The sequence below is a fragment of the Nothobranchius furzeri genome, chromosome 11 (assembly GCF_043380555.1).
Source record: "Nothobranchius furzeri strain GRZ-AD chromosome 11, NfurGRZ-RIMD1, whole genome shotgun sequence".
Lineage (NCBI taxonomy): Eukaryota > Metazoa > Chordata > Actinopteri > Cyprinodontiformes > Nothobranchiidae > Nothobranchius > Nothobranchius furzeri.
Window position 1 is genome coordinate 64,939,165 of NC_091751.1, and position 27,417 is coordinate 64,966,581.

Sequence of the window (27,417 nt, forward strand, 5' to 3'; positions counted from 1 at the left end):
TAGTATCACATTATTTAAAATACTGCAAACGTGCAATGTTTTTTATGTCTCGCTGATTATTGCTCCGTGCTTTCCCTGAACCAATGTATTAGTTATATTTTATTACGCATGCGCATGACAGAATTCAGACCGGAAGTCTTGGCAAGTGAAAACTACCACACGAAAAAAATCTATCAGTCTTCATCTAGCTATTAATTTATTTCTAAATTGTTAGGGTAGCGGATGATTATATTTGTATGTTAGCCCTCTGATTCGCACTTATGCGCGATCAATTTGCTTTACTTTGAAAGGTAATACCGGAACCTGATCCTCCTAGCCAAACAGTGGTTTCCTGCTTCCTTCTGCTTCTGCTGCCTGCCATCCGTTGAGCTCTATCGGCCGAGTCAACCGCATACCAAAGCTACATGTCAGATGATGCACTAAGGGTGGTTTTTAAGAAACACCACCCGCTGTGCAATGCTGGTGCTCGGAGTGCGTCTTGTAGCTGTATGTTTGGAAAGATAGACTGAGAGCAGACAGCAGGAAGCTGACGAGAAAAACAGAACTGTGCAAGACAGACGCACAGGAGGCCACGGTTCTCCCTCAAACACACACATACATCATCAGGGCCTTGATGGTGATGTATGCAAGGAAACCAACAAGAGTCAGCGATGGGTAAATCACACACCAAACGTAAAATCTGAAAAATTGGTGGGCATATCCAATTGTTTTTATGTAGCACTGGATTTTTCCTCGGTACTGCTTCGCTTTCGCGGCTAACGGCTAACATCCGGATATTTCTTTTAGCTAACGTTAGCATAACGTAACGCTCACTATAATGGTAAATTGCGCTCGTACAAGGTAGTATTGTAAATAAAAACATCATTTGTCTCATTTAAGGGTAAGTTAAGAGTGATGAGGAAGTTGGCCAATCGTCTTAGCTTTGCTAACACGGTAGCTAGCTCAGTATGCTCCAAAGTAGGTTATTAGCATTAGTCAGGAAACGAATCAAGCTGAACTATTAGGGTACAGATGCCTCCAGAGTTGGTTGTTACTGTGTGTTTGTGTTTATAGGAGCAACGACAGAAGGGATTCACAATCCTATCAGGTAAGATATCACCATGAAAACATTCTTCAGTCTGATAAAGATTAAAAAGTTGTCTTCATTTTGGAGATGTAGCTCTTCTACTCTAAATTAACCCAGCTGTAGCTTTTTCTAGTTAGGCTTTTAAGATTACAACACAACAAAGAACACAATCTAATTCATTTTTGCATCTTTCAACCTACTATTTTAAGACATGTTCTCTTCATGGGTAAATCCATGACACACTCTTCTTTCCAGACCCATAAATCTCAGCCAAAAAGCCAGTCCAGCAGCCTTCACCGCTTCAACAAGGTTCGAGATGGCTCATCTGACCCTGCGCCCCCCTATAAGGTGTTGCGACGGTCAGACGAGAGTCCTGTCAGCAGACACAGTGAAGGCACTGGGCATGGCAAGGCCAAACCCTCTCATGCTGTTAGAGGAAAAAATGGTAAGGCATTGTGTTCTAACTCTGCACACACGCACTTGAGTTTAGTTATTTTAATTAATGAAAAGCTTCACATGAGGGAAAACAACTTTGTTCTCGTAAATTAAGTGTCTTCTGTGATCAGTTCTCTTTTTAATCCAGGACTGTGGATGAAAATAGCCTTTTGTCTATCTCTGGTGCATTTGCAGCAGTGTATAAAGTCCCTATCATATAAACCTAATCTAATCAAATAAAATGATGCAGCCTTCTATGGTGCTCTATTTGGGCTGATTTCAAATATAACTTTTGTGTATAAACAGTTTTTGTTATTTATGCATACCTGTTTTCTCTCAACACCACATGGATGCCATTTTTGACTCTCCTGCATTACAAAATATCTCTGGAGGATTTCTTTTTTCTCAAACCAAATTTTTCCCTGCACTAGCTTTAGCTTTACCCATGGATTCTGTCCTCTGAAGACTGCTGGACCTTTTCTGTTATGTGGTTTAAAGAAAGGCTTTGTTACAGGGATCAGTGGCTCTCCTCAGGAGGCATCTCACAACAACAGCTCCTACCAAGCAACCGAATCTCCCGCAAGTCAGAGCAAACCTCCAGACCGGGTGAGTAGGTGCCCGAAGCTATCTGATGCATTAAGTGTCCAGGGCCTCATTTATCAAGCTTGCTTACGCACAAAACGGGGTCGGAAAACTGCGTAAGCAACTTTCCACGCAAACTTTGGGATTTATGAAAGATAACTTAGCGGAAAAGTGTGCGCAACTTTTAAGTTAACCAAGGACCTGGCTTACGCACATTTTGGACATGGAGAGCACCTGCAGTGCTGCTGCTGAGAAGGATACAATTATGAAATCATGCAGCATTATCACTTGTGCCGCTTCGTTTTCACACAGAACAAGACCCCCCACATGCACGCACACACACATGCGCGTGCACGCACACACACACAGCCTGAAGCACTGAATACGGAATGCAGAATATTAGCAGGGGAACAGATTGAGACAGAATGTCATGCGTCTGTGATAGTGTGTGTGTCCTGTCACTGTGACCTGAGTAATCACGCGCCCTGGCTACTTGGACAAGGGAGATCTCTGTTTGGGTGACTGGTTAGCGCGCGTGACTTTCACCCGGGAGTCTGGGGATCGAATCCCGATTGGACCATTTTTTATATCTACCACAGATCTCTGAAGAATTCACAACATTGACGGCTTCAGCAACGCTGTGCCACTCTGTGGATTTTCTCTTATTTGTTTTGCAAAAGCACTTCCTTTCATATCTCCACCTCACCCACAGGTACCTCAATTTCTGCTTCTGTGAAATTGCGCTTCCTTGATCTGCCTTGATCTACGGTTGCCATGTCATTGGCTTTTGTTTGTTTTGTTTTTAGTAGGATAGAGATCAGGTCGTCTGGAGGAAAACATGTTACAAGTCTCCATTTATCCCTCAGCCTAGGTTGTCAATCACAAGCACATTTCCAACATTAAAGAGCATAAATCTGGCACTCTTTATTCTCTGAGTCTAATTCATTTATCATCTTGATAAATTCAGCTGTGGTGGCCATCGGCTTGAACACTGCTGCTAACCACTTATTATTTTACCTCTCCTCTTTTTGACATTGAATATGCTACTACTAGTTTACCTGTTGATTAATTATAGAATCACTGAGATAAAGACAATAACGTTTCTCAAACTAAATAGAATATTTACTAAGAAATCACAATGTAACCATAGAACGTGTGTGTGTGTGTGTGTGTGTGTGTGTGTGTGTGTGTGTGTGTGTGTGTGTGTGTGTGTGTGTGTGTGTGTGTGTGTGTGTGTGTGTGTGTGTGTGTGTGTGTGTGTGTGTGTGTGTGTGTGTGAGGATTGCTGTAAAGTCAGTGACTCGATGCAATTTGCTGGGTTTCTTATATAGGAAACTTTGGCTTAATGAACTGACCTGTATTGTAATGTATACTGTGTGAAGTGCCTTGAGACGACTCTTGTCGTGATTTGGCGCCATATAAATAAACTGTATTGAACATGCTTAGTACATTGTAAGCTAAGCTACCTTATTTAATAAGGAGTTTTCATTGGTCACTGTGCAATCTTCTAACTGATGTTACGTGCTTAGATTCACCACACTACATTTTTAACTCAATACTAATAAAATCAACGCTGATGCTAGATTTTTATTTTAATGAACGTTTCCTTACTAACATTTTTCTTCATGAGGAGCTCTGGTAGCCCTCGGCAAAAGCTACTGCAGCACTGTTTTATACATTTTAATAATCCCGTTACATGTTGGTACCCAGGGAGGGCTGAGCAGAAAACTGAAGCAAACAGTGACTTCAGTGCAAGTCTGAAAAGGTCTTCAATTCACTCTTTTCCATCTCACCAGCAGATTTCAGACCCGGAGTTGTTGTGCGTAAGCAGGCTTTATGAAAGAGGCATCAAGTGTTTTAACATATTTATATTTGATGCTCTTGACTAGACTGGATTGGCTTGTGAAGCGATCGGTCAGTTTTTAGGGATGTAACAAAATATCGATACACTAAAATATCACAAATTTCTTGTTGTGATTCAGAATTGATATTCAAAAGCAGTGTATCAATTTTTTAATTGTAAATTTACATGCAAACAAATGCTGGTTACAGTTCCTTTGTGCATTGCAAACTCCGACAGCGATGATGGAACAACAAGATCTCATGACAACACTTGATGTGTCTTGGAAGTGTGATTCGGAGTTTTCCAAATAAATTGAGTCAAAAAAATTGAAAGTACCATCTGGCTTTTAGTATCGCAATATATTGTATCATCAGATTCTTGTCTAGTCAGTTGATTGCCATTACGTAGAGGTGTGTGAGTGTGTTTAAAGGTGTGGTTCACTGAAAAAAATGTTTTGGATTCGGAAAAGGGTAGAAGGCCTTCTCCAGGTCAGGAATGGGGTCCTGTCCTAAGTGGAGGAGTTTAAGTATCTCAGGTTCTTGTTCATGAGTGAGGGAAAAATGGAGAGTGAATTCGATAGGCAGATTGCTGCTGCTCTCTCTTAGAGATAAGGTGAGAAGCTCGGTCATCCGGGAGGGGCTCTGAGTAGACCCGCTGCTCCTCCACATCGAGAGGAGCCAGTTGAGGTGGCTTGCACACCTGGTCAGGATGCCTCCTGGACGCCTCCCTGGTGAGGTTTTGTCCAACTGGGTGAAGACCCAAGGGAAGACCCAGGACACGCTGGAGGGACTATGTCTCTCGCCTGGCCAGGGAGCGCGTTGGGATTCTCCCAGAGAAGCTGGCCCAAGTGGCTGGGGAGAGGGACGTCTGGTCTCTCTTAGACTGCTGACCCCATGCGGGTCACTTAATCGACTGAAAATAGATGGATGGATATATCTGATTGTAATCAGTCACTCTGAGTTTTTCATGCAGGCTTCGTGATTGTGTTATTTGTGGGTATAAAATATTAGCATTGCAAAGCAAACAGAGTCTGAGGTAGTCGCATCGCTGTTATCCAGTTTGAGGAGAGATGTCCAAATATCAGGAAGTAAACGAAAATCCTGCCGTCTGAAGCTGCTTTCCCATCCAGCGGACTTGTACTTCCTGTTTCAGGGGTACCTGAGCTTTTTTCTTCCCTGAATATGATTCACAAGGCACTCATTCCTACTAGAGCACTGCAAATGTATTTATTAAATGCGTGTTCAACACCTTTAAGTCTAAACCAGGGGTACTCAAATGTAACGGTTCGAGGGCCACTTAAAAACAACAACCTTGAAGTTTGAGGTCCAGTCTGAGGGGATGGGGTGGGGGTGCTGGCGGACCGCCTGTTGAGTACCGCTGGTCTAAACCAAGCAGTGAGAGCACAAAGAGAACATGAGTAGATTAGAGGTTGCTGTAACTTCTTAAACTAAAAACGTCATAAGAATTGTAACAGCTGGCTTGTTTATTTGTTACAATGTTTATATTTACGTCTCCCAATCTAGCTGCACAGTCTTTGCTATCAATCGATGGAAATGAGGCCGGTTGAACTCGGGAACCCTTTCTGAAAACAGCTGTCGTATATCAAATATCTGATCTAAATCCAAACTAGGCACCCCCCCCCCTTGTTTATCAATAAAGTTATCTTTATTTTTTATTTATTTTTTTTACCTGAATACATAATTTTTCCCCAAAACTATAGCTTTGAAACCTTTCTGACCTTGTTGCTGAAGGCTTGTCTCTTTCTGCACCCCAGGACCCTGCTGATGACTGGACAGAACACATTAGCTCCTCTGGCAAGAAGTACTACTACAACTGTAGAACGGAGGTGTCCCAGTGGGAGAAGCCCAAGGACCTGCTGGAGAGGCAAGACACAGCTAAACTCTGACATCCCTGCTGCTTGTTTTTATCCACAAATCAGCGTTTGGTTTGTCTTCATGTGGAGCTCTTGGGGAATCGAGTCCACTGTTCCGTTTTAATCGCGGTTCTGGGCTCGTTTTCCTTTTTTTCCTTTTTGTCAACATTCCAAAATACTTGTAACAGTTCACAATCTAGAGTTTAGTTTTAAATATTAAAATCATGAAATGTCATACAGTAAAAACTAAAATAATAGACAATAGACAGGCTAGGAGTGATTTTTGTTACAGTAACAGGGGTGGACCGTTAAAGCGCCCGAGCGCCAATGGCGCTAAATTTTCTCGTCGGGCGGTAAATACTTGACGACTTACCGCCCCGGTGGCGCCCAAGCTTTATTTGTCATTTACACACCGGCTTTCACCTGCATCATGGCCCCGCCCTGTAGGAAGCTGCCGTTTTCGTTTCGCGCGCGTAAACCTGCGCGCCTCTAGCCACGTACTGCACTTGTACAATTCGTGCACGTACTGCACAATTATAGTCACGTGAACTACAAGTTCACTGTTAAAGACGAAGTGGAACCACGCTAGAAACACACGAGCACGCAGGGAGATGCCGCCGGCACAGGGATGGGATTTCTTGATGAAATCTCCGGCAAAACGCTTTAAAACTGGTGAGGAGAAGCGAGACAGTTCGAAACGGTATGAAGCAGAGAAGCGTGTGCGTAGGAGGAATGATTCTTGGCGGTTTAAAGAAGACGGGAGGCGCAGAGAATGACCGTGTTCGAGTTGAGCAGCAGCTCGCCTGGAAAACAGACGAGAGCAGACGGAAGCAGCAGGGGGAGTGGCTGAAAGCCGGCGTTTACGCCGGGGACACACCGGCCGCGGAAGCGCTGAGAAGCGAATCGCTCACGAAATTCGGCCGCTGCTCAGTTCGGATCAGGCGCGCCCCCCAGTCGAGGCGCGCCTCGGCTCAGCTGTAGTTTTTCCTCCATTTCCTCAGCTCTTTTCCTCTCTCTCTCTCTCGTGTGTGTGTGTGTGTGTGTGTGTTTGTGTGTGTGTGTGTGTGTGTGTGTGTGTGTGTGTGTGTGTGTGTGTGTGTGTGTGTGTGTGTGTGTGTGTGTGTGTGTGTGTGTGTGTGTGTGAGAGAGAGAGAGAGAGAGAGAGAGAGAGAGAGAGAGAGAGAGAGAGAGAGAGAGAGACTGACTATGGTGTGAACCAAATGTTTCTGCCAGTTGAATCTCATCATTATCATTTAAAACGGTTCAGTTGTTATTTTGACTCGTTTTGGCAGCTGACCAGTGGGGCCGGTAGATTCTTGGCAGGGCCGGTAAATATTCAGAGTTACCGGCCCGGCTGGCCGGTTGGTTTTGAAGTTAATGTCCACCCCTGAGTAAACTACATTTATTCTTAAAAGTTTTTCATTTATTTGTTGAATAAGCAGCTTCTGTCCACTTATCAGATAGATGTTTACTTAACTGGCTCTTTTTACCAATCCAGCCTTGTTCTTTAAGGAGAAGGAGACTACTGTGGAGATGTGATAGCGAGCTACCCTCAGATGTGTGTGATGACCGTGAGCAGCTAGTTATCGGCTAGCAGCACTGTCTGTGCTAGGGCTAAATGATGCCAGATCAAGCTTGTTCTGTTGAGTCTGAGCGGGTCAGGATACTATTTGTCTGTTTCTGTAGAAGAAGCAGTCCATACACCAGAGCTGACTCAGACCACGCCATTCAGCCCCCCCCCAGTTATAGGTCTATAGGACTATAGGTCGACAGATATATTAACATTTTTCTATATCAGCCAAAATTATTTTTTAAAAGCTGATTAATTAAAATAAAATCAGGCACCTGTGTGGCCAACTGCCGCCACTAGTAGACTGAAAGAAGAACCCCAACACACAGTTTTTTAAAAATGTTTTATATTTGTTTTTATATTTGAATTTCAATAAATATTGGGAGATTTATTGACTTATTTATTTTATATCACACACAGTGAGAGTTAAAGTTGTCTTTCACAATCAATGAGCTGCTAAACATATATATACATATACATATATATATATATATATATATATATATGTATATGTATGTATATGTATATATATATATATGTGTGTGTGTGTGTATATATATATATATATATATATATATATATATGTATGTATGTATGTATGTATGTATATATATATATGTATGTATGTATGTATGTATGTATATATATATCTTTAACAATCAGCTTTAGATGCCGCCCATCAGCAACAAAATTCTTTAAAAATCGTTATCGGCCTTAAGCAACCAATATCGATCGGCCTCTGGGACAATGGAGTTTAGGTTTAACCTTGAGGTTAAACCCTGCCTTCCAGTTGAGAGTCCATCTGGTGACTGAAATGCTTTCCTGAAATTGCCGGCTCATACTGGTCCACCGTGACCGGCTCAGACCCAGACCAGTCCCCTAAATGAACCAAATCATTTCTTGTCACAACAAGTCTGTCATGTCATTAGATTGTGTTTTCTCTGTTTTAGGGAACAAAGACCGAAAGATTCGGTCAGAATGGTGGCTAACAGTTTCCCCAAGGACATGGACTACAGACAAGAGGCGCTGCAGGACAAAGCCACATCTAGTAAGACCAAACTCTAAAACCCTTCCTTCCATCGCCTGTGCTCGGGAGCCTCGCTTCTGTTAGTGCGCTCCTGGGCAGCTGTGGCTACAGTGTAGCTAATCACCACCAGAGAGTGGGGATGAGCTACACTGTGGTGGTGCCAGCCTTGGGGGGTTGTTGAACCCTAGACGGTGCTATACAAGTACAGGCCATCCATAGATTATCTTTGTGTTTTTTGCTGCAGACATTTACCTGCTTCATTGTCCTTCTTGTTCTCAGAGACAGCATTGGGGGACCAGTCCACATTGTCAAACTGCGGCCAATCCTCCTCCTCCGCCGCTTCCTCTCAGAGCTTAAACTCAGCTGGAGGTGCTTTAGGTTCAGCCCCCTCCAACGTGTCCTCCTGCTCCTCCTCTATGGGACAGGGGCAGTCCCCGTCACCTGCTCTTCACCAGGACCCCGCTCTCCTGCATCAGCTCCTCCCAGCGCTGCAGGCCACTCTGCAGATGAACAATGGCAGCATGGACATGGCCAAGCTCAACGAGGGTGAGGAACTAAACTTTCATCTCTCCGCTGAACTTTCTGGGGTTTCTGATTTTGTCTCTGATCCACATCATTTTAACGGTGCACCAGTTTTCTGATCCGGTTTTAAATCTGTCAATTTCCTGTTCCTCACTTCTTTACACAACTGTGTGAAATAGAATATATTTATTTTTACACATTATATGAATGCATTCTATATTAAAGGACAAACGTTTTGAAACAAAATCCAAACATGTATTAAAGGGACTTTACGGAGTTTTGAATTTTTATGCTCACGATTGCCCCCTCAGGCCAAAAGCGTAACAGCAGCTTCAATAGTAGGCTCGTGCACGAGGCGCGCATGCTGTACGTGCCCACTCCTTAACGAAAATAACAGCTGAAACAACGTCAATCCAAAGAACGGTTCGGAGTGAAAATGGCTATTTTGTTGCTAATTTGCAGGAAATATCTAGAAGAAAGTTCTACAGAAAGTAGCTAAGGGTCCTCAGAAATGTAGCTAGCTTTGTCACTAGGCGTTAGGAACAGCGACAAAGTGGCACTGCCTCTCTCTCTGCTGCTAAAGCTACGGATAGCAAACGCTACGGGCGATGCCTGAGCGTGAACACGCATGAAGCAGCCTGCTCGACCCGAGCAGCTCTCTTTTTCTGTGATTTTACAGAAAATCAGGCAATCACAGTAAAAATGCCAGGGCTCATTCTACAGGACCAGGGCATTGCAGGAGAATGTATGAAGAAGACATTTATTATTTCTATACATGTTTTGGCTGTCAAACTTCCATAATGCCCCTTTAAACATTTTAAGGTCCAATAAGTAAGAATTCTACAATGAAAACAGTCTGTCTCAATCGTGTTGGACGGAAGGTGACATTGAAACCGATTTCCCTCTTATTGGCTGGGAGGTTGTCAGATTTTCTCCTTTTAAAATGACCAAAGAGGGACGTAGTCATTAACAATCTGTGAGCCCACGGAGCTGCTGAGTCTTCACCAGCATTTGTTATTTGGCACCAGCTGGGAACGAGCAGCAGTGTTTTGTGGAGGTCCTAGGCCTGTAACACACATGATAACACTTCTGACATGAGATAAAGGAAGTTGAAAGTTTTCCAAAGGCATCGGTTAATTTCTTCTCTGGTCTTGACAGGTTATAAACAAAAAAAAAACCAGTTCTCTCACAGAGGATGTTTAAGTGGTTTGACTTGTTTGAAGGCCGGGCCACACTTAGTGTTTTCAGCTGTTGTAGACAAATCTCTCGTCATGACCAAGCCCCCACAATGCGGGTGAAAAATTGAAGCAAACCCGGAAATGAAATAGATTGCAGTTCCACCCTCATCCACTAGGGGCTGGTGTCAGAAGCAAGCAAATCCTCATTGACTCCCATGTTAAAAATACCAATTTCACAGCAGAAATAAACATGTTTACAGCCTGGTACCAAAACATGTTTTTGGTTTAAATGATCTAGTTTACACTCATGACAACTCTGAGGTGGGGTGAATTTTTTTCTCATTCTTCTGTTTAAGTGTATTAAAAGCCTAAAATTCTGTATAATTAATGAGCATCAGACCCACGTGACCACAGAGCTAGCTCCGTGGAAAGGCCTCAGTAGAGCCTCGGTCTGGCTTGGAAACTGCTCCGGGATTTTGAGTCTCTGTGTTTGTGTATTCTTTTTTGGATATTTTTTGTGCAATTGTTGGACAAAATGACTTGCTGTGGCATTAATTGCACTAATAGAGCACCCAAGGAGTCTCCACTTCATTTTTTTCTGTAAGTAAAATTATATTTATGTATTTTAGGTCACTGCCGAGCTGAGCTTAGATTGTAACATGTACTGTTTAACCATGAAATTTAAATGTAATATGGTTAAACCCAGTGCATTTAACATAATGCTGCACTTTAGAAAATGGGTTGAAATATAACATGTTGGTGGAGCTGGGTTCCGACTATCGGCTTGTGGAGCTCTCGGGAGACCGATGTTTTCCACCCGGATTGGCCCACAAAGTGGATAAAGCTCTGTGATTTGTTCACTAAGCAGATAGAGCACTATGATTGGCCCACCATTATGGACCAATCACAGCTCTTTATGTGTTTGAAACCCCTCTAGAGAGCTGTGATTTGCCAGCCAGAGTCCTGGTAGGAGCTGCAGATGTTCCAATGGAGCGTGCCTAGACCAAACTTTGCAAAGCAAGAATTTGGTCTAGTTCACTAGGCTACCGGCTCCAGGCAATAGCTGGAAATTATAGCTTACATTTAATTGAATAAATAGCTTAAATTTGGGCAAAGTGGCCTTAAAAAAGTTCTTAAAAAGTCTTAAATTTGGCTCCCTTAAACCCACAGATACCCTGAAATAAGTCAACTAAGTGGATGACGAATCAAGCGGCGATTTACATTACTCAAGATGTCTGGGACACTTAACGAATTGCTCCGCTGTCCTGTCGGCTTATAAGTTTAAATCCTTCCAGGGAAACCTCAGAGTCATGAGATATGAGCTTGTTCACCCACGTCTCTGTAAAAAACACATCAGGCTGTCAGTATTCCCGCAGCAGCAGGGTCAGCGCTGAGACCTCGCCCATTTTATTGGGGACAGAGCGGACATTTATCATAATCACGAAGGGTAGATATGGTTTATATCTCCATTCCCTCTCCAGAGCTTAATTCTGGAGGCAGAACCGGGTTTCCTGTGAAGTGAGCTGCAGTAAGAGCTAGCATTAGCTGCACCCACCTTACGGGCATTAAAAGCACGCACTGAAGAAAAAGAAAGAGAGCAGCAAAGCGATGGCTGCAGGCCACCTCGTCTTCTTTGTAACCGAACGCGATCTATCTTTTTAGAGTCCAACTTCTCAGCAGTAATTCACCGCAAAATAAAGCTAGCGGAAATATAACACTCTACATCCGGTCTGAAAACAGGAAGTTGATTTCATGGGATTTACAACAATAATGGTAATGCTTATTAGTTAATTTAGTTGTAGAAAATTAACTTGAGTTACTTGCTAAAAGTATATTTCAGCTTTTTAAATTTCAGTAGTAAAGGAAAACTGTCGGATCAGAACCCGAAATCAGATCAGATTTGAAGTTAAAAGACTAGAAGCCTAAAATGCTGGTCGGGTCATCCCTACTTGTGACGTTGGCGTGTCCGCTAGAGTGAGGCGTGTGCAGTTTTGGTCACTGACGTTTGAGGTCGTACAGCGTGCCACACAGTGTGACATAATGCTGATCAAAAAATCGTAAATGTATCGTTCTCAAATTTTCCGACTAACCGATGTGATTTTTCTCATGACAAAAAATTCAATAACAAAAAAAAGATAAATGTGGCAGTGTGCGACATTCATGTCCCTTTAAGAAGCTGTTCCACCTTCAGTCACATGACATGACTCAACATAATACACGTGACAGCCCCATCTAGTGGACAGCTTTTGTTTTATCGCTTACATGTAGTAATCGTCCATTTGTCGTTATCGAGGTGAAGTCCTCGGTGTACTGTGATACTGATTAGGCCACATCGCCCAGCCCTAGTGTGACACGAATCAGCTTTAGTTAGTCAGAATGCTGTTCTAACATTTTTATACCAACATTATCTAAACACTTTTGCTCTGATCTGATGTAATAGTCTTACTTTAGTGTGTGTCCAATGAGATTGGTCTTTTTTGTTGTTGGCTCTGCGACTCCAGACCTTGCTATACACTTACGGTTCCTTCCTGCTGTGTGAGATCCAGGCTAATGTGAGCTTGCTGTTTCTTCTTTGATTTCTTTCTCTGCCGTTGAAATCCTAAACGCACGATTCACACCCTGTAGCAGGTGACAAAAAGGTGCAGCTCTCTTACGAGGTTTTGACGCCGTTTGTGTATGTCCATGCTTACCGGTGTGTTGTGTTTGTTCTGTCCCTCTGTCCTCTCTCCAGTCTTGGCAGCTGCGGTTACCCAAGCCTCCTTGCGGTCTGTGCTTCATAAGCTCCTCACTGCTGGACCTGCTTTCAACATCACTGCTCTGCTCTCCGCTGCTCAACAGTCCAACCAAGGTACGGCATCTATGCAGCCTTGCGCCATCCTTAATTTTCACAAGATACCTTCTCTCTGTTGTCTAAATTAGTTTTGTATGAACAATGCCTGGCATTGGTTCAGATAATCCCTGGTGTATTTTATTTACACCCTTGTTTTACACCACTCTGTGCTCTGCTTAGCACATCAGATTATAACCAGCAAGGTTAGCTTCGATCTTCACCTAAAGACTTGTTCTCTTCTAAAAGCACCAGCAGAACTCGTATTAGAAAATGAAGCAACACATCGTATTTATTGAGCAGCATTAATGTAATACAGAATAAAAATGACTAGGGATGAGCCGGGTACTCGTTTCAGACGAGTATCCGGTACGGATAAAGCATTTTTGACGAGTACGAGCATGAAACGAGTAAAACTCGTAAATATCTGTAATCGTGCTGAAGGAAAATCCTCATTGGGTAACTGACTGTCTTCACACTCTGTGATTGGCCAGTCACATAGAGCGCCCGCCCCTCCCTACACAGAAAACTCTAGCCGGTGTCGGTACAGGATCTGCTCGGGTGCAAGATCGGCTCGGGGTTCTTCGACTGCCGATAACGTCAAAGTACGGCAAACCCACTCGAACAAAATACACTACACATCTTTATACTGTTGGAATGAATTTAGCAGTTTTGTTATTAAAATAATGTTTCTTACAATGTAAGTTTGTGTTTATAATGGTATTTGTAAAATAAAACACTATATTGTATTCATCAGGGTGTCCGCGGGGTTTTAAAAAGTATTAAAAAGTGATAAATAAAAATAGTCAAATTTAAGGCCATTAAAAGTGTTAAATTTGGTCTCAGAGGTATTATTTTTTCCAAATTAGGTATTATTTTTTTCAGACTATCAGATGTCGTATTCTGAACATTGACATAGAAATATATTCCGAATGAAATGTTTTGAACGATCATAAAAACAAAACAAGCCGATTATTTGCTCCTCCCACTTGCGCTGCCTTGAGTTGCAAATGAAGCGCTCCTCCCAGTGTTGCCAAGTTAACTTAGCGACTTTGACGCTATTTCTAGCAGCTTCTCAGACCCCTTCTTGACTTTTTAAATCTTAAAAGTACCTAACAAACACCTCAGAAACATCTCTGGTAACCCTTAGCTACTTTCTGGATAACTGTCGTCGACATTTCCTGCAGGTTAGCTAAACACTCCGCCTGCGCTCCGGACCGTTCTTCAGGACATTAGGAAAGGGAATGATGTAGTGATGTGTCAGTCGCTAAAGACAGCTCTCGGAGCCGGCTCCTTGTTGGAGTAACCAGAGTGAGTGACACACACACCGCACCTGCGGACTCCTGAGCCGCTAAAAACGGCTAAATGTGCGCGTGCGGCGTGCTAAACACACGTGCAGCTTGCCCCGATTGCTGTGAGACCGGGTTGGGGGGTGGGGGGTGCAGCTGTGGTTGGGACAGTTATTACATTAACTGATGGACTTGTACAGGGACGAAATTTTGATTTCAGAAGTGGGGGGGACACAGCAGGCTTGTGCGGATTTGGGGTGGGGGGTGTTATGTAAAGACCCCTTGACAGGTCACGTGCCCATCTCAATAATTTTTCCATCCTCAATATATATATATATATATATATATATATATATATATATATATATATATATCAGAGTTAAAAAATGTACAACTCTATTATTATTTTTATTCATTATCATTATTGAAGTGCAGTTTTGGCTGTTGACAATGGATAGGTCATTGTATTTATTGTTTTGGGTCTTTTTTATTGTTTTTGGTGCAACATTTTCTAACAGGGAGTGAAATTCCTTTTTTATTTAATTTTTGTTTGTTATTTTTATTCATTTAGAAGTTCTGGTTCTGGACATTTCAGTGTTAAATGAAGGTTTATTTGTTGCATTTTAAAGGGTGTACTTGCATTATTATGATATATTAACATTATATTAGTGGTTATTTTGGTCTAGATAATGTTGACAATGATATCGTTTATCATCAACAATTTGTTGGACAAAATATCGTCCAGCAAAATGTGTTACTTTCCCAGGCCTAGTCAAAAGTATAAAAATTATTTATACATAAACGGTCCTCCTGAGATCTGGCCGTTTGTTCATTTGCTGTGTTAGAGGACATGCTGAACTAATGTTTTACACATGATCATCACCCTAACATTTGAGTGTATAAAAACATATTAAATATGTTTTTTCCCTTAAAAGTGTTTAAACAGTTGTTGCATTTCAACACACAAAAAATAAATGGAAAAAATAAGATAAATCTAATGAAAAGTGTACATCTTTGACATTAAGCTTAAAAAAATCTGTTGACGATGATGATACTGTTCATTTTTCAGAGCTTTTTAATGTGAAAATATACATTGCAATAGATAAGTTTACAATAAAGTTAAATGATAAAAGTTTTGAAGTTACACTTCTACTACTAGTAGTAATAATAATTATGATGATAATAGTAATAATAAAAATAATAATAATTATAATAATACGAATAAATTGTGTCTGAGGAGTCAGTTATGTGGAGGAGATGAGTTTGTAAAAGTTAGTTTTGAGTATGTGTGTGAAGGAGGAGGTGAGTCTGAGCTTAATGCAGGGGTGTCACATGTTCCAACTTACGTTTTGACTTTGAAAGAAGTCTCTTATATCCACTTTTCGTTTTCTTGACATGCTGCCTCCTGGCTGTGCCTAACTACCAAAGACTCACAAATGAACACTTATTCAAATGTTATGTAATGGAAGCTGAGCTGAGCTCTGATATTACACAGCGTCTAGTTGACGATGTGACTCAGTACCGGTGTTCCCTAGCGGCTCCAAACTAGCAAAACAACGTGAGCACGTTCTCACTGTTTACAACTTGAGTGACAGCAGCAACAGCCAATAATACGTTAGCAAGTATCAGCAGAGCCAATAGATTAGCTTTTGGGCGGGTCTAATAGTAAACCGGTTTCCGTTTCGGTCCTAGTGCTCAACCAAATCCATTTAATGGAGCGTAACATTGTTTTTGGACGGAAAAAAGTGCAGGGGACCAAAACTGCCTTTTGAAAAAGTGGGGGGGACATGTCCCACCCGTCCCCCCCCAAAATTACGTCCCAGGACTTGTAAATAAATAGTTTATAAATAAGGTAGAAATGAGTTCCTCACGCTGATAAATAATAACTAACCTCTCTGAGGACACGGTGCTAGTGCACTCTCCTACAGCACCTTGACATGACTCAATAAATGCTATGCAACATTTAGTGAACAGCAATTTGCATGTATTTGTTATAAATGCCACTGTATAATTCTTGCTGTCAGTATTTGCAAGATATTGGTATTTGGGTCTGTACTGGTTAGACTTAAATGAGTTAAACCAAGGTCTATAGCCCTTGGGTCATAAACTATGAGCTATAAGTATATTGGTCTTTTTATACTGGGAATCAGGAGTTATTTTAGTGATCATCTTGTTTCTTGTTTATTTTTGCCCTGATTGTGCCCTGAGCAGTTTTATGACTGAATAAAAATAAAAAAATAAAAATCAACATAAATTGAAAAATCGTCTTAAATAATCGAGATCTCAATTTCAGTCACAATAATCGTGATTATTGTTTTTAACATAATCGAGCAGCCCTACTTTAGCATATCCGGTCACATAATGATGACGTCATATTCAGTGGTCGTTGTGCATCATTTCAGGCCTCGTGGTCAACTGTGAACCGCTGAACAGAAGTGCCTGGCTTATTTTCTAAGTAAAATAAATATGTGCAATACATTGTCAACATCAGTGAGTCTCTAAGTCTATTCTTTTTGAATGTTATATATGTTAAAATATGTGTAAATAGGTCGCTGATTAACACTTGCAATTTAGTGTTGTGATGGTTTTAAAAAAATTTTGAAGGTAGTAAAAAAAAGTATTAAAAAGTAGTAAATTTTACTTAAGGATTGCTGTATATACCCTGATTCATAATGTTGAACTCCTCTTTGAGCACATCCCTTGTAGGATCATAGGTTTTAGCATCACCTGTGAAATTGTATTTGCAGGAAAGAAGTGTGTCCAGTTTATTGAAGTATTTTGTGTTTAGAGTTTTTGACGTCTTGTCCATGCGTAGTTCAGTTACGCTCATAGCTGCTAGCCAAAACTCTGGAGTTAAAAGTTTTCTGGCTTTACTAAAATACCTGTCTGTACTTATTTGATTGATGGTAGTTTTACTTTCTATTAGACTCCAAATGTAATCATTTGGCACGTTTCTAATTCATAATTTGTAATAATGTAATCGGCGATATTAGCATTAGCATTCCTATGGGTTTTACAACGTATATTAGCATTGCGCTAACCACTCGCTGCCAAATTGCAGCCTTTGCGATTAGAAAATCTCCTTTTGTCACATCGCAATTTAATTGCACATGCAGTTAATCTTTCAGCCCTAATATACATGCAGCTCTATGCTAAAAGTGTATTTTCAAAGAGGTAATGATGGATTTCTTTGTAAAAGTTGTCCATCTTTCCAGCAGAAAGATTTGCCTGGACCAACGTAACGTGATAACAACGTAACGTGATAACAACGTAACGTGATTACGTAACTTCCATAAGGTTCATGTTCACCCAATCAACTACTTAGACGTCATCGGCAGTCGACGGACCCTGAGCCGATCTTGCACCCGAGCAGATCCTGTACCGACACCGGCCGGGAGCGCAGTCCGTCCGGCTCATCCACGCACACACAGAGACAGTAACGGGTCTCGCTGTGCTTGCTTCACTGTTGCTCACGTTTCTTCAGTTGTCCCTAGGTTTTCTTCAGCTCGCCTCTTTTTCGGTTGAATATTTAAAGTTACTTTTTTCGTAACTTACCTGGTGCATTTGACAAGACAGAGCTGACCTGCTGCATCAGTCACTACCTCCGCTCTGGTTGGGTTTTTTATTTTTTTTACTCCCTCTCTCTCTCCCTCTCACCCTCTCTATCTCTCTCAGACACACACACCTCAATCCACATTGTTTTGTTTAACTTTGTGTGGCAAAATGCCAAGAACGTTAAGAAAAAAATATGTTTAATCAAATTAAAATTAAAAATATATATATATATATATAAAGTTGTGTCTGGTTCTAGCATTTCATATCTCCTAGTTCCTACTGCATGAGTTCAGATGTATTAATTCATGCACTTAAATATTAATGTTCTGATTTTACTGAAAAACTTGTTCTGTAAAAGTTCCTTTACTATTGTGACTAAAATATTAAATCTCAATTCTGAGGTTGCTCTGTGAATAGTTTTCAAATAAACAATACACATAGCGACTTCTGATCAGACTTAAAATTACATATTGATGTAAACCACACCCACTTCTGGTTAAATCACGCCCACTTCCGGGTTATGCCACGCCCATTCCGAGTACAGATACAGTTAATTTAGTTGGTTGAACAGATACGGATACAGATATTGGTGTACTTGCTCATCCCTAAAAATGACTCAAAAGAATGTTGGAGGATGTTTATTGGGTTTGTACAAGTAGAGAAACTGTGGAAGAATCATTTAAAAACAAATAAATATCTTTTGAATTGAGTGTGATTAAAGTTTCCTTCTGAAATTAGAAGTTTGTTTACCCAGTAGCACAATCAGCTCGTCTGGTTTGCCTCCTTCCGTCAAAAAGCATGAAACAGTTTCCACCATCTTACTGTAGTTCTTTGTTACTCTTCTAAAAAGATATTAAAGTCTTGTCAGACGTTGATTTGTGTTGTAATTAACCAGATGTTTCCCAATTCTTATTTAAAAAAAAAAAACACGAGTTCGACCGATATGGTATTTTTTTAAGGCCGATGCCGATTTGCAACGATTTTTGTTGCCGATGGCCATTATCTAAAGCCAATGATTAAGGCCTATATATATATATATATATATATATATATATATATATATATATATATATATATATATATATGTGTGTATGTATATATATATATATATATATATACATACACACATATATATATATATATATATACCGTATTTTCACGACCATAAGGCGCACCTAAAAGTCTTAAATTTTCTCCTAAATGTACGCTGCGCCCTATGGTGAGGTGCGCCTTTTGTGTTGTTGTGAGACGCGAACGTAGTAGAAGAAAAGGGGCCTATTAATAACACACATATGATTTTTTTCATGTGGAAAGTTTATGTGGTTAAATCCACCAACTACCGGTAAACACATTCTGAACTTCAACACAGCGCATCAGCGCATAAAAAGAGCAAGAGCCGTCAGCGCACGCAATGAGGAAGTGCACATGCGCTCTAAACCAGGACTAGACCAGTAAAGTGAAGCATGCTTTTGGCTGTTTATAATTTTCACAATGTCTGGTTTGCACTGATATTTTCCGGGTCCTGAGCCCGCACAGATGTTTTACCGGTACGTTTTACCGTGCCTGCACCCTATAACCCAATGCGCCTTTTGTATGTGTTGAAAACCAAAAAGACACCCGTAACCAAAGCTGCTCCCTATAACACGGTGCGCCCTATGGTTGTGAAAATACTGTGTATGTGTGTGTGTGTGTGTGTGTATATTATATATATAGATATATATATATAATATACACACACACACACGTTTTAGCAGTACATTTATTGTGAAAGACAACTGAACACTCACTCCGCTCGAGCTCTTTTCTAAACATCCGTCAGTCGAGACGGACAACGCAAGCTTGTGATTGGTCAGGACACCGCTGTCGTCTACACCGTCGCCATTGCACCCTCAAAAACATAAATAGAGCCGCGGATAACAAGCGGCAGACACTGAGCAGCTTGAAGAATACCTCGCGAAAAAACTAAAAATATGAACGTTTAATTCCCCGTGACTGGAGGAGTGAAAAGATACGCAGCAAGCGTTTTATTTGTGGACTGAAATGACAGGAAACGTGGGTTTAGAGGTGGCGAGCGCATGAAGAGGTGGAGGAGGATGAGAGATACATTTGTCTGTGTTAAAAAGTCTCTTATATACAAAAAACACAATATAAACACACTATCTTGGACCGATACATGACAGGATACCACAGAACAGCGCTACGCCCTCTGCTGTCCTGCCGGGCAATTGCTTTGCAACACTCTCCAGGAGACGGAGAAGTATGAGAGCAAACCGCTTCCGTCAATCCGTGCGTGTCTGTCCGTTGCGGAGCTGACGGAGAAGCATGAACCAGGCTTTAGGCTTCGATTGGATCTGGGAATGTGGAGAAGGTTAGAATGACCCAAGTGGAGGGAACAGGGTAGCGTTTTGTGGATTAAAGGGTGATTTGTTTTCAGCGATGAAGTAAGAAAACCTCATCACATGTGCTTGGGTTTTGTCTGTCTAACTATTTCTACCACAAATTTCCCACATTAACAAAAATCACACAACATCACAATAACACAACTAAGAAACCTCCCCATCCAGCACGGGGGGTGTTGAGATGTTCCTTCACACGTTCTCCTGTGTTCAGCCCAGCAGCCCAGTCAGTCCCCAGTGTCTCTGACGGCAGACGCCTCATCACCTCGGCCATACGTCTCACCTCGGAATGGCACCCCGCAGAACAACCAGAAGTCCCTTTTGGGCTTGCACACTGGCAGCGTCGTTCCCTCGCAAACCAGGGTATACAACTCACAACCTCTTTCTCTCTCTCCTCTGTCGTTCTATCTTTCCTTGTCTGGGATTTTATGTCACTGGTTTTTCTGCTGCATGCCAATACTGTTGTTGTTTTCCCTATGTTGTTCTTCAGGGAGGTGGGTCTTCGGGGAAGCAGGGAGCTCAAACTTTGTGTCAGACAACAGAAAAACGACCAGAAGACCCAAGAACTCTGCAGCAGAGAAGGTAGCTGTCTAACAATAATTTGGTATTGTTAAAGTCTGATTTTTATATCAACATTTTTGCCGCTTTTCCGAATCCAGCAGCCAAGAGATTCCGTGCACGGGATCAAACCCATCTGCCTTGCCCAACACGTCCTCCACCAGCAGCAGCCAGACCCTGTCCAACCCCCCTGCCTCCTTCACTCCCACCCTGGCAGCTCATTTCGATGAGAACCTCATCAGACACATTCAAGGGTGGCCTTCAGAGAATACTGAAAAGCAGGTAAGTTGGCCGTCGCTGTTGGCCGCTGTAGCTATTTGAGATCCGGTTTGACGACGGTACCGGTCCTGTTTCTCCAGGCAGCTCGGCTAAGAGAGGACTTCCACAACATGGGCACGCTGTACATGTCCGAAATCTGCACAGAGATGAAAAAGCTTCGCTCCCTGGTGAGAGTGTGTGAGGTTCAGGCCACGCTGAGGGAGCAGAGGTAAGGAGGATGACGTGTTTATAAACACGCACCGTCTGGCGACACACAGACTTTTGATCTTTGTTTGTCTAATCTACAGAATCCTGTTTCTGAGGCAGCAGAGCAAAGAGCTGGACAAACTGAAGAACCAGAACTCCTACATGGCGTGAGGACACGGGAAAAGACTCGGATAGTCGGCGGGCAAAACAAACCTTAACATGGACAGCAAGCTGCTGCAGCCTCTTCTCATTCTCTACTGTTAGAAAACAGACAAGATTTTTTTCTTCTTTTCTTTAGATTTTTGTTTCCCGCGTCCAGCACACGAACAACCTTCACCGAAAAGTCCAACTGATGACCGATTTGAGTGTAGAGACATCAAGTGGACACAGTAGAACCAAGGCTTTTTGCAAACGGCACCTTCTTGGACCAGACTTTGGATTGTGTGTATCGTGTTGGGTTGCCTTGTTTTCTGGTGTGTTTTGATGTGCAGTGGTGGGGACCATCTAATAAATGTGGCAGGTCTTTAAGGAGGGCGGACAAGCTCACCGGCTTGTCACGCTTCTTATTTGGACTTTTTCATGCATTTGAATGTGTGAGTTCTTAGCCGCTGATGTTTCTGGTTTTTTTTTTATTCACTCTGCTTATAAATTGTCATCCTGTCGCGTCTCAAGCTGGTTGGTTTAACTTGTCATAAGACAGTGGAAAATATTTTGGACTAGGCCTTTTGGAAAGTACTGACAACAGACAAAAGTACCAGTTGATGCAAAGTTGATCCGAGTCGCTCCTCTAGTGGGAGGAACCCACCGATGGTTTGGTCCAACACACTAGAAACTTGTGAAAGCCGTGATGGATAAAAGTTGCTGGACCTATGTTGGCTGCTACGGTTGTTTTCATCTTTTTCTCATTCCTTCTAAAGCTTATAGACGATTATTAATAGTTTTATTCATCCAGGTTCCAATACTGCATTCCTTTTATTTAGCTTGTGAGGGCGTTTTGTAAAAGAAAAACAGAATTTACAGACCTGTCAAGCTAAATTACTGTTGCACGTGATTGTTAGCATATGATTGATGGAGAAAAAAGTACTAAAAATAATTTGTGTTTTGTTTAATTTGTTGGTTTTGTTGTTGTAGCAGCAGCTCTTTTATCAGCTGACTCTAGCCAGGAACGGGGCAGCATTTGTTATTTTTAGGGGTGACCCCCTACCGGAGTTCTTTTTCTACCAAGGTCACATTTAACACCAGTCTTCACAGTTTAACAAGTGCTTTTGTCTGATCCTCCTTGATCTTTTAATAGTTTCCATCAGATCTGATGTGCACATGTTTTTGAGGGTGGGGGGGGGACCGGGCTTGGGAGCTTTGTAATCCATAAAATATGTGAATAAATACTATCCTGCTTCCTACTGCTTTACTGATTCGACAGCACTTTATAATCTGTCTGATTATTTGGTTGGGACTGAACCTTGTGGACACCTTTTAGTGAAATCTGGCTCTGTCTTTGTGAATTGTTACATTCTCTCCCCACTTTATTAGGTATAATAATAATAATAATAATAATGCATTGAACTTATATAGCGCTTTTCTAAACACCCAAAGACGCTTTCACACACTCACATTCACACACTGCTAGTGATGGTAAGCTACTTGTAGCCACAGCCGCCCTGGGGAGGTCTGACAGAGGCGAGGCTGCCATTTGGCGCCGTCGGCCCCTCTGACCACCACTAACACAGGCAAGTTGGGTGAAGTGTCTTGCCCAAGGACACAACAGCAGGATACCCCTGGCGGGAGCTGGAATCGAGCCCATGACCCTCCGATCATGAGGCAACCCGCTCCACCACCTGAGCTACTGCTGCCCCTACTGTATACCACACCTGTTCAGGTGTTTGGCTGCTTAGATTGTTGTGAGGCAATCAGATGGCAGATGGTCAGCAGCTTCTTCAGCGATTCACCTTTGAAGGAAAGGATGGCGAAGAAGTCGGGATCTTCCTTTTATCTTGTCCTTATTAGGCAAACGGGAAATAACAACTGAAAGGAACTGCCGACTGAACTTTTTTTTTTCTTTTTCAAAACTTTATTGAACAAGGTGATAAGTATACAAACAAATTGCATACAAAATTGAACAAAGAAGATGAAACATATGCCAGGGGGTGCACTACAGAAATGTTACACACATCCAAATAAATTATAGGTGGTGCAAATAGTTATAGTTTTTAAAGCTTTTTTGTTTGGTGATCCACTAACCAATTTTATGTAAGATAGTGTCACTATAATAGTGCTTGAAACGCAAAGTTTAGTTTTTGGTTACTATACTTGCATTTGTGGATAGAATTTAGCTAGAATACTTAACAAATTTATAACAAAGTATACATCTTCCTTTCTGTGCTTGCGAAAAAAAACAAAATACAACATTGTCCCTTTTTAAAACGAAGTCCTTGCAGAGCTGTCCGATAATAAATCTGCCAAAGTCTTTCCAAAACGTTGTAGCATGTGAACAGATCCAAAAGAGGTGCTGAACGGTCTCAGGGTGGCTTCCAAAAAAACAGCAGTTCACATCAATGTCCCTCTTAACCTTTGTCATATAATGATTAGCTGGGTAACACTTATGAAGTGTTTTGAATGAAACTTCTTTGACCTTATTTGTCACAAAATACTTATTAGGAATGGTCCATACTCTTTTCCAACTGTTGTCAGTGACAAAGGAATTCCAATAAAAAATCACATGTGGAACAGATAAGGATTCTCTCTGAAATAAAGCACGGATATTCCTATTACTGTTTTTATGCTCGATGAGACAAACTTTTCCTACGTATGTGTTCACAGGGTCGGGGGGAGAAATAGGCGGTACAACTGGTAGAACACCTTTAAAAAGCATTCTGACACCCATAGTTATTGCAGCAAACAGTATGGCGTATTCTTTGGGAGTTGCTGGAAATGTATATGTGTTTAGGAGTTCTGTGTAAGACATAAGCTGTCCATTAGTATTATACAAATGATTCACAAAAATGATCTGTTTCTCATCCCAATTAGAGAAAATCAATGATTTATTTTTATACACTATGTTCCTGTTATTCCAGACAAGTATGTATGGGGAGTAGAATTATGTTTATAAATCAGTGACCAGGCTAATAGAACTTGTTTGTGAAACATTGAAAGTTTTTCTGGAAGCTTTCCTACATTGTAGTCACAACCCAGGATAAAAGTTAGACCATCAAATTTAGAGAAGATATAGTGAGGAATAAAATTCCAAATGGAGACAGGATTTTAAAGAAAATGTTTTGCCCAGTTAATTTTAAACGTGTTGTTTAAGGTAGTGAAGTCCAAGATATTGAGTCCTCCATGTTGATAGTCGTTCATTATTACACTCTTTCTAATGTAATGTGTTTTGTTTTTCCATAAGAAGTTGAAGAGCATTCGGTCAATTTCCCCACAAGTTCTGTTGTCCACATGCAGATATGGCAGCATAAGTCAGGCGAGACTCTCTTAAAGGAACTTCCACCATCTAGTGGTGGAAAGCAGCATTACATCACAAGAGTAACAAACGTGTGTGCTCGACAGCAACAACTATAGAGCTCCGGACGTCACGTGACTCTCAGAGAGTAGACGCCATGTTGGCAGGCAACAAAGGTAAACAAAGTGAACGGGATCGGCTTGGATTTTACTCCGTCGGAGTTTACTTCACACTTTAAAACCGAAGAAATTGTTTTATATCGTCAGAAATTAAATAGACTAAACATCTCCGACCCTTACCGTGCCCCTGGGATACTTTTTAAAAACGTCAGAAGCTGTCAGAGCGGACTTCTTACCGGACCTGGCCGGGGAACCCCTTGGGATTCCCCCGGAGGAGCTGGCCCAAGTGGCTGGGGAGAGGGAAGTCTGGGCCTCTCGACTTAGGCTACTGCCCCCGCGACCTGACTTCGGATAAGCGGATGAAAATGGATGGATGGATGGACAAATAACAGATTTACATGTAAGTAGTTTAAATAGAGTGCTGTGCTGTTTGAATGTATAAACTGAACGCCAAGAGAAATCACTAGTTAGATTTTTTTCTGTGTGTAAAATAAGTATGTCAGGCAGGAGCGTCTCAGGATCTGTCTGAGATCTGTCTCGGTGAGACAGATAATAGCAATCCAAAGTGCTTTTCATGTGTGATCTGACAATTGATCAACCATTGCTTAAAAATGAAATACAGCTTAGCCGGTTAATTGCTGTGATCATAAAACACGTAAACGGCAGCACGCAGAAATCACGAGGCGACGTTTTACGTGATGTTTACTTGTTGCTATGATTAATAAGACAGAAAAAGCCGCGCCAAAATAAGTTTAGGAAGCCCACTAAGAATCGTAATAAAAGCATTTAAAATAAATACCGTACACAGTTAAGAAAACGTTAAGTTTCGTTGTCCGGGGATCGGACCGCCAAGGCTCCAGCCTCGGTCTGCCACCCGATCCACACTGCACCGGACCCTTCATGTTCCTCCTGCGGGCGTGTATCTGGTTCAGGCATGGGCGAAAGCCCGGCCACCAGGCACTCGCTCACGGGCCCCAACCCCAGGCCTGGCTCCAGGGTGGGACCCCGGTAACCCTCCGGGCCGGGTACTCTGACTCTTTGATTGCATATTCATGAAAGATCCTCTGAACCGTTCTTTGTCTCACCCTTCACCTAAGACCAATTTGTCATGGGAGACCCTACCAGGGGCACAATGTGCCCCAGACAACATAGCTCCTAGGATCATTAGGGCACTCAAACTCCTCCACCACGATAAGGTGACGGTTCAAGGAGGAGTCAATCCAAGTAATTCCTCCTTAACAATTTAGTCCAAAACCCAAACAGACTAAAATCAAAAAAGGACAGAAGGAACACATCAAATTGTAACAATATTGTGGAAAATTTGTTTTATTTACATAATATTGCTTTTACTGAGGTCAACAGTGATCAACTGTACAAAAAAGCATTTCATACATTAACTTCAAATCATGGCTTAACCTAAAAATATTACATTTCTTCTTTTTTACAGCAAGACACAGAGATGATTCCAATGTTCTGACAAGGTTGTAGTCAAATGAAACCACTTCCGACCACATCGGAATAACAGCTCTCCGGATATGAATGACAAAATGCTTTCAACTACATAATACACATATTTCATTTAAATATTGTTTTAAAACATAAATATTCTTCAAAGTTGAAGGTTTGAACGATGAGGTTAAAGTCCAACTTGAACCAGTAGTTGCACCTTTGTTATAAATCTGTTTCTCCAGACCAGACATTGTAGGCAACATGCAACATTATTCCTCTGGATTAATTTGGTTGCTAACATTTCTTGACTTTTAAAGTCATTTTATCATCTTTCTTTGAGCACCTGATGATGATTTTAGCGATATTTCACGCAAACATTAAACAAATTTATTCTTGAAGCAATAAGACATACAAGAGCAATGCACTTCAAAACTAGCTTCCACGACTAAACTATGATTAGCAGAACTAAAGAAAAACTCTAGAGGATAGAAAATTTTAAATAATCACAGAGCAGTTTGTTTTTTTACCTTTATAAATAGTATCAATGTTTTGTAGCACTTTAAAATGCTTAGGATGGTAAACAACTCATGTTTATCTAACTTTACTACTGTAAACAACAAATCAATACAAAAATACATTTTATTGTTCCTCCACATGCTGTGAGCATATCTGTGCTCTAACATGTCTTTTTAATAAAGCCCTAGGCCTTTTGCTGCCACACTTGTTTGTCCCCCAGTTAGGGGACGCCCGAGCTCGAAGGGTTAAAGGTCAGATATGGTGCTTAAAGAGCAAATTGCAGGTTAAAGAGCAAGTCACCCCCTACAAGAAACTTACTTTACTCCCTCTTCAACGCAACAAATGCTGTTGCCTAGCAGACCGATAGGGTGGAGCCTCTAACAAATACACACACACACACACACACACACGCACGCACGCACACACACACACACACAAGTCAACATCATATATATTTGTCTTGTACCACATAATTTTTAATCTGAAGCTACTGTGAAGGACAGAAGACGGGAGTGCCGGATTCTGAGGGCGTGGTGATTGGTCACCGGCTGGTCCTTGTTATGGGTAACGAGGCCGGAGAGGACAAAAGGGTGACAGATCTACCGAGTTGGTGTGTGTGGTCGACCTGTCATTGTGGCACCGGATTTCGGGGGGTGGGGTCGTTCGCAGTCGTTTAGGCCTGCCGGCCACAGAGATAGTTGA

General features: G+C 41.6%; 1 protein-coding gene across 2 annotated transcripts; it reads left to right on the forward strand.

The window, feature by feature from the left end:
- The first annotated feature begins 219 nt into the window (after positions 1–219).
- Positions 220–22,598, forward strand: LOC107384321 (WW domain-containing adapter protein with coiled-coil). Of its 2 annotated transcripts, none has more exons than XM_015957520.3 (13): positions 220–654; positions 1,054–1,087; positions 1,322–1,511; positions 2,016–2,107; positions 5,701–5,810; positions 8,320–8,417; positions 8,676–8,942; positions 12,828–12,944; positions 20,378–20,526; positions 20,654–20,745; positions 20,823–21,003; positions 21,081–21,208; positions 21,288–22,598. In XM_015957520.3, the coding sequence occupies exons 1-13, from the start codon at positions 614–616 to the stop codon at positions 21,355–21,357; spliced, it is 1,569 nt and encodes a 522-aa protein (XP_015813006.1). In that variant the 5' UTR covers positions 220–613; the 3' UTR covers positions 21,358–22,598. The 2 variants fall into 2 exon arrangements, with proteins under 2 accessions (XP_015813006.1, XP_015813007.1); XM_015957521.3 differs by having other exon boundaries at positions 20,826–21,003.
- Positions 22,599–27,417: the final 4,819 nt, after the last annotated feature.